Here is a 13,970-nt window from a genome sequence, read left to right on the forward strand (position 1 = left end):
TTAACCATTTGCAAGAAATCAATCTCGAAATCGAATATGCAAGGCGCTCATTGGTGCAGTTATTGTTGATGCTGCCGGGGCAAAATGCGGGGGATGGTAAGATGGCCAAGTCGGATTTGATCATGCCGACATCTATGATGCTATATTGTGATACATATTGATATGTAGGTAGTGCATTCAGGTTTCACATGTAATCAAATTCAACGCCGTGCTCATTAATGTGTCGAAAACAAATATCAAAGTATGCAAACAAACATAAAGCTTTCCAACCCTGAAAATGCATCGTGATCCAAACACCAATCCGTTTAACGATGCAGGGAACCAAATATTGTCACATATGCCCTCCCAACCAAACTCCACCTTCTTATCTCATAGACCCAATATTTTTTACATAGTCATACGAAGCTCTCTAGTGCGCCGGCGGCTTGCCCTCGCATCGCGGCGAGACTCATTGGCGTCACTAGTCTCCGTTTCGGGGGTGTGCGTGTCAGACAGTTCAGGCGTGGGAGTGATTCCAAAGCTCACGCCGCGGTCTCGACGATTAATGCGCATTTGTGCATCGGGGGACAAAAACCGATGGACTGTGCGGTGGTCCATAACTCGCTCTTCCCCGTCCGGATTTTTATCGGTGTAGGGCCATTGGAACCCATAAAGCTTGGAGTGGCGTTCACAACGTGGACATTCGCGTCGTGTGAGATACGAGTTCGATTGAAGGAACCATGCATCACAGGTTTGGCACTCAACCCAGCGATCATACTTCTGAGCAAGTAGCCGTGATGTCTTGGTGTAGTCTCCGGGGACTCGGGCAACTTGCGACTCAGTCTCGACCGAGTCAACGATGAATCGGCGCTTTTTGTATGACCTTTTCTTCTTAGGCTGTTCGATTGGGGTCTCATTGGTATCATCTAATGTAAGGGAGTCTGGTAAGTCTGATGGTCCTTCTCGGAGATCATGATCCATAGTGTATGTGGAAACGCGCTGACCTTCGAGAGAGACTTCTGGACGATTGTCACCGTTAGGTGTTTCTGATTCAGTTGGTTCGAATGCGCTTTCCTCGGTTTTGATCCGGGCTCCAATGTCGTCCACAGTTGTGGGGGAAGTCGACGTCGAGGATCGGTGAGATTCGTCGGCGTTGGACTTGGGCGACCCATAACCTGTGGGGGTTGGATTTTTGCGAATGTCCTCATTTTTATCGCTTGGGGTAACAACACCTGACAACCCCGATTCTGCAGCGAGCGAGCCCGGCGTTAGTGAGTCAGGTGATGCTTCTGCAGTTAATTCTGAAATCTCCTCCTTCAGTTTGGCCACTTGAGGCGATGATTTGGTCAAAATACTCGTTGGTATAAGAACAGTATCCGGAATAGGGGTGGCGTCCGATCCAGGTGTTGGTGCTGATTCGCCAGCAAGTTCAGAAGCGGAGATCTCCTTTCGCAATTTGGAAATCTGCCGCTGGAACTTCGCCCGTTTGCGCGGGGTAGAGCAAGTCACAGACGAGGAGCTATCAGAATCATCCACTTCCGAGCTGCGTCGGCGCTTCCTGCTTGCAGCGCCATCTTCAACCTGTGCTGCATCAGACACAGGGCTGGACTCTTTGCTGTTGGCGTCCGAGTCTGTATTCGTAGACCAACCGTTTCGGACGGCTCTTTCACAGGTGAGGCATAAACACTCGCAATTATCAACGCCGAAGTAGTCTTCACCATACGAGACCGTGATTTCTTCCCCCTCATAAATGTCGCGCATAGCCAAGACAGACATGCCCTCGTTTCCCCGGGTCGTCAAACTACCATTGGCGTCACAGTCATGATTGGCAAAGCGAGCAGGGCCCAAAAAGAATGATGGGGACTTGCGGCGACTGGACATCACGATGCTGAAGTCTTTACGGGTCAAGCCAAGATCCAACTCTTCTTCGTGTGTCATGGACACGAGCGTTCCACTCAGGTATTTTATTTCCTCGCCCTTTTTGATAGACCTGCGAGCACAAATTGCAGCTTCATGTTGCGTGATGATGTATCGGTTGGTGGTGGTGACCTCGAATGGACAGTCTGGAAGATACATCTGAATGTACTTGCGAATGTGTCGGCGAAACCACTCCTTCTCCCGTGGGCTGCGGAGATTTGCCATGTATTTCTTGAGGCCTGAGATATCCAACAACTTGCGTTCGGCGGCTGGGATATCCTTGTTGACAATGACATCGTGGAGAAGAATGCGCCCAATGTCGTCGTCGTGGATGCCGCGGGCAGGGCTATACTTGGTGCGGTTCTTTCGAGTAGTGGTCCAAAAATAAGCCTAGGAGTAGAGACAGTCAGCGGACAAACATCAATGTTGAACTGTGTGCAAAGGGCGTACATGATCCACCAGCGCATCGGTTGCGACATCGTCATAGCTGGCCAGTTTGGCCAGAGTCAGCCGCTCGCGTCGTTCGGTCGCGGGCGAGCTATTGCGCGCTCTCTTGGGAGGCATATTGGATGTGGCAGGCTAAAAACCACTGGAGATCGGAGCGAAAGAGAAAAGGTGTCATGGAATGCGGTGCGAAGGTAATTGCACGGTGGAGAGAACCGGAGATCCGCAGGGGGTCGGACCCTTGGCTCTTCGGAATAAAGAAATTCAAAAGAGTGTAAGTGTTAGAGAATGTAGACGGGAAGACAATGTGAATGTATTGAGACCCCGAGACTCCAAGGAAGGAGAGTGTTCCTCCGCAACGCATGTTTTTAGGGGCGGAACCGTGCACTTTGTCTTTAATGTCATCGAGTTTTCTAACTTCCAATTCTACTTGAACCTGTATGGATTGTGGTTTTGCATCTAATTTCTGCATCAAATTTATTGAAGGGCCTATGGAAGTGTTTAGGCATCATACTAGATAGCCAATAATTCACAAATAAGATTTGAGACGATAATTGCGATCAATCTCAATGTTCTTCTCATATATATTCTTCCGTATCCCATGCCATAAAGCCGACCAAAATCACCGTAAAACCAGCAATTGGACAAAAAAATTCATCCTCACCCTCAAAGACAGTGTGCTTATCATCAATGGCTAAATTCGAAACGAAATTACTTGATTTAAGTACAAAAATCTACATTATTACCAACATAGTCAGTCTTACAAGGACATCTCAACGATTAGAAATGAAGTTTGATACATGCCATTAAGAATATGCCCATGACATACAACCTTTGAAAAAGCAAATCAACATCGGTTTATCAAGTCCTGAATATCCAGCGACCAAGTTGAATTTCACAGGACGAGTTTGAAGTGCCCATAGTATACGGAGAAGGGACATAGATACCCGGAAAAACCCAATGTCCGGCGAAACCTCCCTCCGGCCGCGAGAACAAATTGCGGACAAGCGTTATCACCCAGCAATTAAACAACAACACAATGATTCAATTAAAGGTGAGCAAGCCGTTCAACACAAAGCCGGAAGTCACTGACTGTTTCACCAGACACTATTAAGTTGCATTGACAACTCGGGCGCCTCGATCGTCGAGTGCGTGAACGTCCTGAAGAAGAAGCGGCCCGCGACAATCGGTCAGTCTCCGACCCAGCATACATTAGGGTATGCAGCAGACAAAGAATCTAGACTAACATGGTGATTGTGTGTGTGCAGGTGACCGGATAGTCGTTGTCGTCCAGAAGCAGCGATCTGCAGGCTCCGAAGCCACCACCGCCGCTGCGCTCGCGAGTAAGGTCCGCCGTGGTGATATCCGACATGCCGTCGTTGTGCGCGTGAAGAAGGAGCTACAACGGCCCGACGGGTCACTTGTCCGCTTTGGTGACAATGCATGCGTTTTGGTGAACAAGTCCGGTGATCCTATCGGGACAAGAATGAACGGTTGGTCATCTCGAGTGTCGGCCTTGACATATACATCTCGGCAACTAACATTTCATAGGAGTCGTCGGACAGGAACTACGGAACAAGAAGTGGTCGAAGATCTTGTCTTTGGCACCGGTCCACGTGTAATATCTTTGGTTTCTACAGTTGGCAAAGCGTTTTATGTTTGGCAGGATCAATTTACTCCTATGTATCAATAGAAAATCCGCATATTTCCCAGTTCAAAGACATTTTTTTCTTTTCTCTGTTCCCGATCGCCAAACTCCAGTATGCATCCCGAAGCTCGAATTAACGTAAAACACAAAATATTAAAAGGGGTATCGGAAATGGAGACCACCGCATTCGCATTAAAAAAGCAGAGAAAAGCAACCATAGTCACATGTAGACATTACCGCAGGCACAGCAGACGTAGTAGAGTTTCTGAACGGAAGGTGAGTGTCAGCGCACGATTCCTATAGGTTAAGAGGTTGGGGGTATCGGTTGTGTATCGATTCTTACCATTCCGGTTTCGGCGGATCGTTGCTGTGACTGGAAGAAGACAGCCTCGGTCTCGCTGCAGCTCGGGCAGGTTTTGTTCGCCCGCGGAAGCTGTCATCCTCGGTGTTAGTCTCAAGTTGTTCAATGGGAATGGGTGTGGTTAGAGTCGGCGGAGACCCGCTCAAGTTTGGCAGACTCAATTGGGACGCTTTCTTCGTGAAAGATGTCCTCAGTGATAAAATCCTCGATTTTGGGGTAGTCCTCGGGAAGTTTGCCGATGAACATTTCATCCAACAGTTCATCAGATAGATCCTTTTTGGGGATGGGGTTGGGTTGGACCTGGCCAATGAAAGGGGTGTCGCCGCATAGGATAGTATAAAGATCAGGGTCACAAACCGTGGGATCGGAGCCCACATCCTGAGTCACGCCGGCGGTATCTCCAACTTGACTGTGGAGCTTGTTTTGGTAGACGCAGTAAGAGGTGGCGGGCTCACCAACGTGACAGGTGCGGCAGGTAAACATAAGTTGGTTGGTGGCGCGGTCTTCCTTAGGATAAAGCAAGTTGGAGCTGTTGAGGTGTTAGTGATTTGCTTGAAGTGAGGATGGCTTGAGTATCGCCCGCTCAGGTGGTGGTCGCCCGTCTCTTGGTTATCAAAAAGGTGCGATCCTCGTTTAGAACGATGCGATATCAAGCCCAATTATGTGTTGACTTGTCAAATTACTTACCACTCGCGGCAGAACTTGAAATGGATTTGCTTCACCTGCTGAGAGTCGCCACCGGCGGAGGAAGAAGGACTGTCGGCCATGTTTGCGGGGGATTGTTGGGAGTCGCGTGGAAGTGTTGGGGATCCGTCGAGGGGAACTTACGGACACCTCGTTGCTGTGTAACGAAGGTGCAGCAGAGAAGAAACAAAAATGCGAGCAAAATATTTATATTTTGGAGACTCCCGCTGATGTTGAAGTTGGAAGGAATCCAGAATAGGATTAGCGTCTCGATATTGGCACGTGCCTTGGAGCCAATGAGCGATCGCTGAACAACTACGGAGTAAGGAAGTTATGATACACGTCTGAAAAGCGGTGATAATACTCACATCAATTTGTATTTAGAGGAGGTATCTCGTCTCTGTTTGTGATCAGCATTTGTCTATACCTGTAATCAATTATAGCCATTTTCAAATGTACATGTATATATATCTACATGGTTGATACATGCCTAAGGTTGTTAGAATCTGTCGCATATTAAGAAAGTGGAGCTTAGCTCTGTTTGGACTGTTTGCACGTAATTCCCCCGCAGTTTCCGCATAAGACTTACCTGGTAGATCGTTTCGTTGACATTTGCAATCCCATTCAATCTCCTTGTACTAAAAGCTTCGGCAATTTCTTGTTGGAAATACAAAAAATGGTGTGCTTCTGTTATGATTTTTAATCCGTTCATAGGCTGACTTCTATGTAGGCTGATACAGGTCTCCCCGACGCATGGGAAGTTCGCCATTCGAACTCCAAGAACCTCCCCTACTACTTTAACCCCTCCACAAAAGAATCTCGCTGGGAACCTCCTGCCGGAACCGATACTGAGAAACTCAAGATCTACATGGCGCAGAACCACACCCCGGCCGCCCGCCCCGATGCCTCTGGTGAAGGCGAAGGCAAAATTCGTTGCAGCCACTTGCTCGTCAAGCACCGCGACAGTCGTCGTCCCAGCAGCTGGAGAGAGGCCGATATTACCCGTTCCAAGGAGGAGGCAATTGAGATCCTAAAGGGTCATGAGCAGCGCATCCAGTCTGGAGAGACCAGCCTTGGTGACCTTGCGGTTGCTGAATCTGACTGCAGCAGTGCCCGCAAGAAGGGTGATCTGTGAGTCTTCATCTGTGCATTACATTTACTCAGATACTAACGAGACCAGTGGGTTCTTTGGACATGGCGAGATGCAGAAGGAGTTCGAAGATGCCGCTTTCGCTCTTCAGCCTGGCCAGGTTAGTGGAGTTGTCGAGACCGCATCTGGCGTCCACCTCATCGAACGGTATGTTTTCCTCCAATATGAACCTGGTTTCGCTATACGATAACTAACAAAGCTCATATATAGCGTTCAATAAACCCGTGTTTTTTTATCTTTTATCTTGGTTTATTCCGAGGAGCGGCGGAAAACTTTTGATCGCATTTACGCTTCGGATTCATGGTCTCACGTTTCGGAAATCTTTCAAAAGAAAATAAATCTACAATGAATGAAATGCCATCTCTTCTGTCTTTATATTGAGGTACTTAGGTACCTTGTCTCGGGTAGGAACAATGGAATTGCGGTAACCTGCAACAATGTAAGTGCGAAACGAGCTCATCAGATGAATATTATAGGTGTGGTTGTGACATAGGACCTTATTGACAGTGGGTCACAATTGGAAAACCTCATTATATCTGAAATGAACAATGGAGATCGTCATTGAAACGTCAGCAAATGGATACTCCATCAATAAGCTCGCTTTAACCTCTTACTTATGTATGATTGATCTCTATACATGAGCTTTTCAAGGTTGAACTAAGATTTCTAACATTGGAATTAATTCGAAATAAACAATCTGGGGAGCGGATAGAGAACCCCGGAAATAAACCGGGACTCGAAGTAAACAACTAACCTTATTTTGGGATCTGAATTACTCACTCATGTATACATGTAGGTCCCATGGTAGGCTTAGTCTATTGACCTATTGTTGCAGCAGAACAAAGAAACTTGGAAAAAAATGGAATTAATTGAACCAAAGTAGTGTATCCAGCGTCGGAGCAAACACTACTCCGATTCCTAATTCAGGGACGGGGCTGATGTATATCGCCTTTCCCCTCGATCCCAAGTTCCTTTCATTCTTTTTTTTCTTACTCAGATCCAAAGCCTGTTTTACTAGCACCATCAAATACTCGTTTGCTTCTTCGCTCGACCGATTACTCGCTATTTTCACCTTCTTGAATCCATTCGCAATGTCTACTTCTACTATGGCTCGAATCAAGGCCCAGGCGTCTAATATCAACGGTAGCCCCTCCATCCTTGACTACGAACTCGATCATACCAAATTTGAGGTGCCAATCTGGCTCCGTATCCCCCCAGAGCTGCGCGACGCCCTCCTCGCACTTGAGCAAAAAGCCATGGCCACCATCGCTACCATGAAGAAGTTGATGCTGCGGCGCGGCGACCGCTTCAACTGTCTGTGCTCTCCCGATCACGCCTTCTTCGACCGACATGCCCAATCTATGGAGCACCTCCTGGGATGGAAAGAGGAGTGGAACCTTATCAACCCCACCCTCGCAGTCTCAGCCAAGATCCCCCAGCAGGCTCTTAGAATCTTCGTCGACGAGGGCGCCTACGCCAGACTCTCCCACCAGTACACCCAACTGGTGGGCGCCTACCTTGAGGGACAGTTCTTCAACTGGTGCCAGGCCCGCAACGGGGTCATCCACCTGGCCCACCGTCTCATGTGCAACCCTCGAAGCCTTAAGTATAATAACCCAAACGACTACAAGGAATTCAACAAGTGGTTCAGCAAGGTTTTTCTCAGCGCCATGTTCCAGTGGGAGTCTTGCCTGAACGCCTTGGTCCTGCCCACCTATGAGGAAACCATCATGGATCTCCGACACATGATCTACGAACGCGTGGACAACAGCATGGGGTTCGAGGGGAACTTTTACATCCCCCTGTGAGCTGTGCTACTTGTATGATTTTCTGGCTCTATTTCGGAAAGGGAGGGACTTTGTCTCTTTTCATTACTTTTTAAAGGATTGAATGAGGAGATGGAACTATGACTGGGATTTGGCTGGGGCGTCAGACAGGATTGGCGCTTTCGTAGGGCAGGTAGATGGCGCTCAACCAGGTGTGGAACTTCTGCCCTGGAGCTTTGCTTTTTTAATTTTTATGACGATTGTAGATTTTTATTGAGAATTTTGTCAGCTTTTTCTTTCTTTCCAAATTCACATACAGATGATCGTAGACAGTGATAGTTCAAAGGTAGGTGAGCATTGCTGCGGGTGACCCGGAATAGATTGCATTATGCTTAGCTCTTTCACAACGCATATAGGCTATATTTGATCTGACTCATATCTTCAAGACCATGATAGTCCAATGATATGATGTTTAGCATGCAAAGTGACTGCTAATACTTTATGGAATTGTGACCTATGGTCACGTGTGGGCATCAGCCCTACATAGTTCAGACCAATTTGAGAGACCAGCAAAATATATCGAAAGGCCAGACACAGTGAATCCCCAAAAAAAAAGACAAAGAGGATTGAAATTTAAAGAAGTTGATTAACATTACACAAGCTAAGAGAATAGTGACAATATTACGAGGTTTGACAAAGGGGGACAAAGATTAGCCAAGAGGAGACTATAAGTCTTTATATGGCTTTGTGTTTGTGTTTGATTTGGTTTGTATTATAATCAAGACTCACTACAATGAAAAATATAGCTTGAAGCTTCAAGCTAGCAGAATCTATATATTTATAAGACTACTTCCATGTAGACCCAGCACTTAACACTCCCTCAACGTTCTCGTGTCACGCAACGCCAGTGTTATCCTAACCCCTCGCAATGTGCCTGTTCTGGACATGCAAATATACCATTTGCGGTTGCATTTGGGACAGACCCCCTACATTGTGCCCGGACATGTTCCTATGCTGGGGCCCACGAATGATAACACTCGAGTCGCACGCAGCGACATGTGCAGAGTGTTGGGCGAGAGGCGATAAGAGGTTGAGAGAGGAGAAGACTTGCGACAATACCGACTATAGAGAAAATTATAACAGAGAGGAATCGAGCTGCGCAAGCAAAACAAACACAGACCAGAGCGATGTTAGTTCCACAGTTGAAGAAAACTATGTCGAAGCTGCAGAGTTCCCACTATCCAATTGCTCACGTCCTGCTACCCCTTTCCTGTATGCTGAAATCTACTCGGAGTTATGTCCAATTGCAGAAGACAACAATTTTGATTTGAGCCGAGTTTGTGACCCGGTGAGCCTTGCCTCTATGTGGAGGAATTGCCGAGCAAGGCGTCAAGTGGCACAGAAAATTGCTTTGTGCGAAGAAGAGTCGGATACGGAGTCATTTGTTTCCTGCAAAGAATACCTGGAGGAACAAGCCCGCGGTGATGATACTTTAAATGGAGAGACGACTCTTGGTGAAGGATTCCTTGACTTTTTTGACGAAAAAATCTTGGATAGACATACACTTGATGAGAAAGATACCAATCCAGAGAACAGCGGAGAGACGAACATGCCTACTACAGTATGCTGGGATCTTTTATAAGATACAAACCCCCTCTTGAACGCTAAGAGGACGACTCATTGGAATTTTATGAATCACTAAAGTACTACGAGGAGTGGGAGCAAGTGAGCAATTGAAACATCACCTGTGCGTAGTGCAAACCAAGGTTTCAGATATATAACAAAATTTTTACAAAAGTCCGTGTGTCATTCATGGAAACAGCTTTGTTCCTTGATCAATAGCAAAAGCACCAAAGTAGAATTAATACGGTAGATGTTGTGAGATATGATGATTCGTAAAAAGAAAAACTATTATTGAAGCTACCTAGACATGGAGAGCGAGAGATACAGACCAACTTTAACATGTCCAACCCTAATTGGTAACCTAGATCTAGCTTACCTAGATGTTTGATGCAAATGGCTTTGTAACCAAAGAGCTACTCGTTTTAATGTTGACACCGAGGCTCATGATATGACATACATGCAGAAGGTTTGAAACCCTTGCGACAGGCTAGAAACTTCACAAACTTGTGTTCAGTCGTTCCAAGCGCGAGGTAATGGCATCAATAACAGCGGACCTAGAAAATATTAGTCTTGGCTCTGCGACAAGCAATTTTACAAGGCAATGACTCACTCTCGTTCAACCATCCTCATCGCATCAGCAACCATGGCACGTTGCAGTCTTTGCGGTACCTTAGGGTGACTGCCGGATGAAACCGGACTCCCGGGTTCTGGAGAAGGCATCTTGGTAGATATGGACTTTGTTTGGGCCATGAGATCCAGGGCGAGGCGTTTGACCTAGGTAAAGTGTGAATATTCGAAAATGGAGTCATGGAAGACAAACTTACAGTTTCGATTCGTGGAATCAGTTGTTGGTCGTCTTCTTGATCGCCACTGGGCCGCAAGGATTCGGACAATGTCTTCACTTCGTTGACCCAAGCCTTTTCCCTCTCACTCAATGGACGTCCGCCTGAATTCAGGACCTTCATGCGCAAAGCCTCATACCGGCGGTTCAGTTCACCTTGCTTGTCTTTGGCAGCTTGGAGTCTCTTATCAAGGGCTTCTCCAGTCCGGACGCCCTCCTTGTGACAGCCGTCTTCGCCAATTTCACTCGTAATTCCCTTCACACGCTCTGCAACGTCTGAAAGTTGCTTCAGTTGGTCTTGCATCTCGCCCTGCAGCCGTTCACATCGGCGGAAGAGATCCGAGGCAGCACGCTCAAGGGCATTTGTATGAGCGGATAGAATGCGGTGGGCAGTAGCCACAAGATCCAATGTTGCTGGTGACAGGCGCACTTGCTCTTTGAGTGTGTGGCGCTGGCGGTGTGGAACGTGCTTGTCAACAAATGAATCCAAGGGGGAACTGGCGTAGAAAATGGCAGGAACTTGGTATGGGGCACGGCTTGGCGGCAAAACAGGTAAGCTTGGCGTGGGTCTCCTGGGCTCATAAATCGATTTGTCCAGTGCTACCGAGAGAGAATCTTCTGGTGTGTCCATGACGGCAGCGTAGGGGTTGGACGGATGGTAGGTGAGTAGCAGGTAGCCAAGGTCAAAGTCGTAAAAGACCAAAGACGAGGCAAGATGCTCTGTTTGGGTGTTAATATCGGTGTCCGCTACCTGTAAGATCCTTTCTCGCTTGGTGACGTTTCCATCGCAAAGAACTTGAAGACGGAAAGCAGATCCTGCGGTGTCTTCGGCCTGCAGCTCAGCTTCTAGTCGCTGAACCCACCCAGATAAGGATAGGAATACCACGTTCATTGAAGTCGTAACAAAGAACGAGTATCGAGAATGGGCATCTCTCGTGAAAGTGGGCCATGTACTTGATTCCTCGGGGTTCTTGAGAGTATCTAAAGATTCCACCAAGACCAGATCAGCGGGCTCCGAGAGAGGCGTTCGGAATGCATTCTTTTTGGCCTTCGGTAGCCACTGTCCCTCGACGCCATCGAGCTCCAGACATATATGGACACGGCCATTTGCGCTGGTAAGAGCCACAACTGTGGCAGAGAGCTTCTCTTGATCTGCGGCTTCCACGGCTAATTCTTCTTCCTCGCCCATCATAAGATCTTCGACGTTCAGCCCAGCAGCAATGACGAGAATATCACAGAGATCTAAATCATCAAGCTCATCGCCAGTATCGAAACGGAAAGGTCCTTGCAGCCTAGGGATGCTGCTGGGGTTTGCCGGGCGAGTGAACACATCTGCGCCTTGAAGAGTTTTAGCGCTGGATGGTACCTCGAAAGACTCTTGTTCATCGAGTTCAGACAGCCAATCGTATTGTTGCCGACAGGCAGTGAGTTCCTCGTCTGAATCCTCGGGGTCCTGTTCCAAAGCACTGAGTTTCGGAACAATTGCAGCAGAGAGCGAAGGAATGGTCGTGGAGGGGGCCTGCCACTTGGAGGGCAGGAGAGGACACAGCGCATAGAGATCACCGGGTCTCATAGCCACCCACAGGGTCATAGGAGCCCATGCATCTTCTTTCTCGTTCCCGTTGCCGGCAAAACAGGCCGACGCGACTTCCATATCGATAACATCGGCGGAGAAACCCTTGTTTTTGCCAAATCCAGAAGGGGCAAAGTCCTGATCACAATAGGCTCCGTCGACTAGTTTCTTCAAATCGATTGCCAGAGTTGGCTGGTCGAATGACCAGTGATTATTCCGATCCAACTCCCACACGCGCACCGCTGCATCAGCAGTAACAGTGACGATACATCCACCTAGGTTACTGTGCAAGCCCAATGGATGCCACAAAGCAGAAACCACCGGTGCCTCTGGAATGACATGGGTCGTCGGTCCTAACTGGTAGGTCTTGAGTCGAATTGAATCGGAGTCGGAAGAAGAAAGGTGAGCTGAATCGGGGAGAACGGAGATGTGAACTGTGTTTTCGGTGACAATCGCGAGAAAGGCGCCATTCGGAGAGGGAATGATTTGCTTGATGAGTCCATACACAGGCACTGCTAGAACCTGCGCAAAGTTAGCGATCAAGTTTACAACGATTTGAGTCTAGCCTGAGCTCCATACCCTGTATGGAGGAATCTCGGTACTATCGGCTGCATCATCAGCCTGAGCGTCAGATCCCTGATTCTGCTTGATTTGTTGTTGCCATTGATCTTTCAGTCGGGAAAGGTTGGACCACCGGATCTCGTTGTCAATCACTGCGAACACCTCATTTCCTCTCTTTGCAATTGTTCGCGTAGCTCCGGTTTTCGTGGGTGTCTTATATCCAGTTTGCAGGTCCTGTGCTGGACTTGGGACTGAACTGTTGGACAGGAACTTTGCGCCTGGCGAGGGCCGGCACAGCCAGGCAGGCGCATAACTGTTGACCTTGGGCATTGAAAGCGCTCAGAAGTGGAAAATTAGAATAGGGAGCTAGTTATGAAAAATATTCAGACCATACTGCGAGGGTCGGAAATAGCAGACAAAGTGGTAGCGCGGCTAAAGGTGGAAAAGAAAGCAAAGTTGTTGATGCGGAGTGGAATTCTTGTGCCAAGATCTTTCTCAGAGCTCCGAGCTTCTTTGATCCGTCAACGACATCCTCGACCACCTTTTCTCTCTCAATATTTTTAATTCTTTCACCATGAGTCTACTGTCTGTAAACACCGTCGATCGGCTGGACCGACCCAGCGCATACTTTGGCAAAGTAAGTCCTTGCCCTTTAATGCGCTTTCACTACGTGGAAAACAGCTCGGATGGGCAAGGGCTAACCAATCATACCTAGAACAAGCGACGCAGATACAACGAGGAGGAGGAACAACAACAGGAAAAGCCTGACGACAAGCTCAAGAATGCGACTACTCTCTATGTGGGAAATCTGTATGCACCCATGCTATCAGCTTGAACGCATTTCATGTTACTGACAAATGCAAGCTCTTTCTATACCACAGAGGAGCAAATCCATGAACTTTTTGCTAAGTGAGAAAGTACATTCGAATATGTATTGATCATCCCTAATTTCAATCGCACAGGTGCGGCGAGATCAAGCGACTGGTGATGGGCCTCGATCGCTTCAACAAGACACCCTGCGGGTTCTGCTTCGTGGAATATTATACCCACCAGGATGCGCTGGATTGCTTGAAATATGTCGGAGGAACCAAGCTGGATGAGCGGATTATTCGCACAGATCTCGACCCCGGATTTGAGGAAGGACGGCAGTTCGGGTACGTGATCATTGCGCTTGGGTTTGACAAGTAGAGGCGACTGACGAAGTTCACAGACGAGGAAAATCTGGTGGTCAAGTGCGTGATGAATACCGCGAGGAATACGATCCAGGCCGTGGTGGATATGGTCGCGCCTACGACGAGCAGCGCCAACGTGAGGAGGATGAATACGGTGCCGGAAGGTAGGTCGGGGCATAATGGAAAAGTACTGGCTTGGAAAAGCAATGGCGTTACTCTATGGGAGGTGAATCCAATTAGCAGAACAGGAA

At 47.9% G+C, this 13,970-nt stretch overlaps 7 protein-coding genes across 7 annotated transcripts; 4 read left to right on the forward strand and 3 right to left on the reverse strand.

Moving 5' to 3' along the window:
• Nucleotides 1-387: 387 nt before the first annotated feature.
• N7529_004854 (SET domain-containing protein) lies at nt 388-2,460 on the reverse strand (the record flags this gene model as incomplete). The annotated part of the gene is made up of 2 exons (XM_057240381.1): nt 388-2,286; nt 2,347-2,460. 2 exons carry the CDS (start codon nt 2,458-2,460, stop codon nt 388-390), a joined length of 2,013 nt encoding a protein of 670 aa, XP_057099676.1.
• A 909-nt stretch (nt 2,461-3,369) lies between these two features.
• Nucleotides 3,370-3,962, forward strand: N7529_004855 (mitochondrial 54S ribosomal protein uL14m; the record flags this gene model as incomplete). The annotated part of the gene is made up of 4 exons (XM_057240382.1): nt 3,370-3,394; nt 3,445-3,529; nt 3,609-3,833; nt 3,892-3,962. The coding sequence occupies exons 1-4, from the start codon at nt 3,380-3,382 to the stop codon at nt 3,960-3,962; spliced, it is 396 nt and encodes a 131-aa protein (XP_057099677.1). The 5' UTR covers nt 3,370-3,379.
• A 489-nt stretch (nt 3,963-4,451) lies between these two features.
• N7529_004856 (DNA-directed RNA polymerase II core subunit RPB9) lies at nt 4,452-5,116 on the reverse strand (the record flags this gene model as incomplete). Its single annotated transcript, XM_057240383.1, has 2 exons — nt 4,452-4,878; nt 5,037-5,116. The coding sequence occupies 2 exons, from the start codon at nt 5,114-5,116 to the stop codon at nt 4,452-4,454; spliced, it is 507 nt and encodes a 168-aa protein (XP_057099678.1).
• Nucleotides 5,117-5,709: 593 nt separating this feature from the next.
• Nucleotides 5,710-6,403, forward strand: pin1 (peptidylprolyl isomerase ESS1; the record flags this gene model as incomplete). The annotated part of the gene is made up of 4 exons (XM_057240384.1): nt 5,710-5,712; nt 5,764-6,164; nt 6,214-6,330; nt 6,394-6,403. 4 exons carry the CDS (start codon nt 5,710-5,712, stop codon nt 6,401-6,403), a joined length of 531 nt encoding a protein of 176 aa, XP_057099679.1.
• Nucleotides 6,404-7,274: 871 nt separating this feature from the next.
• N7529_004858 (uncharacterized protein) lies at nt 7,275-7,991 on the forward strand (the record flags this gene model as incomplete). The annotated part of the gene is made up of 1 exon (XM_057240385.1): nt 7,275-7,991. The coding sequence occupies one exon, from the start codon at nt 7,275-7,277 to the stop codon at nt 7,989-7,991; it is 717 nt and encodes a 238-aa protein (XP_057099680.1).
• Nucleotides 7,992-10,068: 2,077 nt separating this feature from the next.
• On the reverse strand, nt 10,069-12,877 carry N7529_004859 (uncharacterized protein; the record flags this gene model as incomplete). The annotated part of the gene is made up of 4 exons (XM_057240386.1): nt 10,069-10,126; nt 10,183-10,346; nt 10,397-12,508; nt 12,566-12,877. The coding sequence occupies 4 exons, from the start codon at nt 12,875-12,877 to the stop codon at nt 10,069-10,071; spliced, it is 2,646 nt and encodes an 881-aa protein (XP_057099681.1).
• A 244-nt stretch (nt 12,878-13,121) lies between these two features.
• Nucleotides 13,122-13,887, forward strand: N7529_004860 (nuclear cap-binding protein subunit CBC2; the record flags this gene model as incomplete). Its single annotated transcript, XM_057240387.1, has 5 exons — nt 13,122-13,184; nt 13,263-13,357; nt 13,412-13,456; nt 13,510-13,701; nt 13,758-13,887. The coding sequence occupies 5 exons, from the start codon at nt 13,122-13,124 to the stop codon at nt 13,885-13,887; spliced, it is 525 nt and encodes a 174-aa protein (XP_057099682.1).
• Between the last annotated feature and the right edge of the window lie 83 nt (nt 13,888-13,970).

This window comes from Penicillium soppii (assembly GCF_028829465.1).
Source record: "Penicillium soppii strain IBT 18220 chromosome Unknown utg000004l, whole genome shotgun sequence".
NCBI lineage: Eukaryota > Fungi > Ascomycota > Eurotiomycetes > Eurotiales > Aspergillaceae > Penicillium > Penicillium soppii.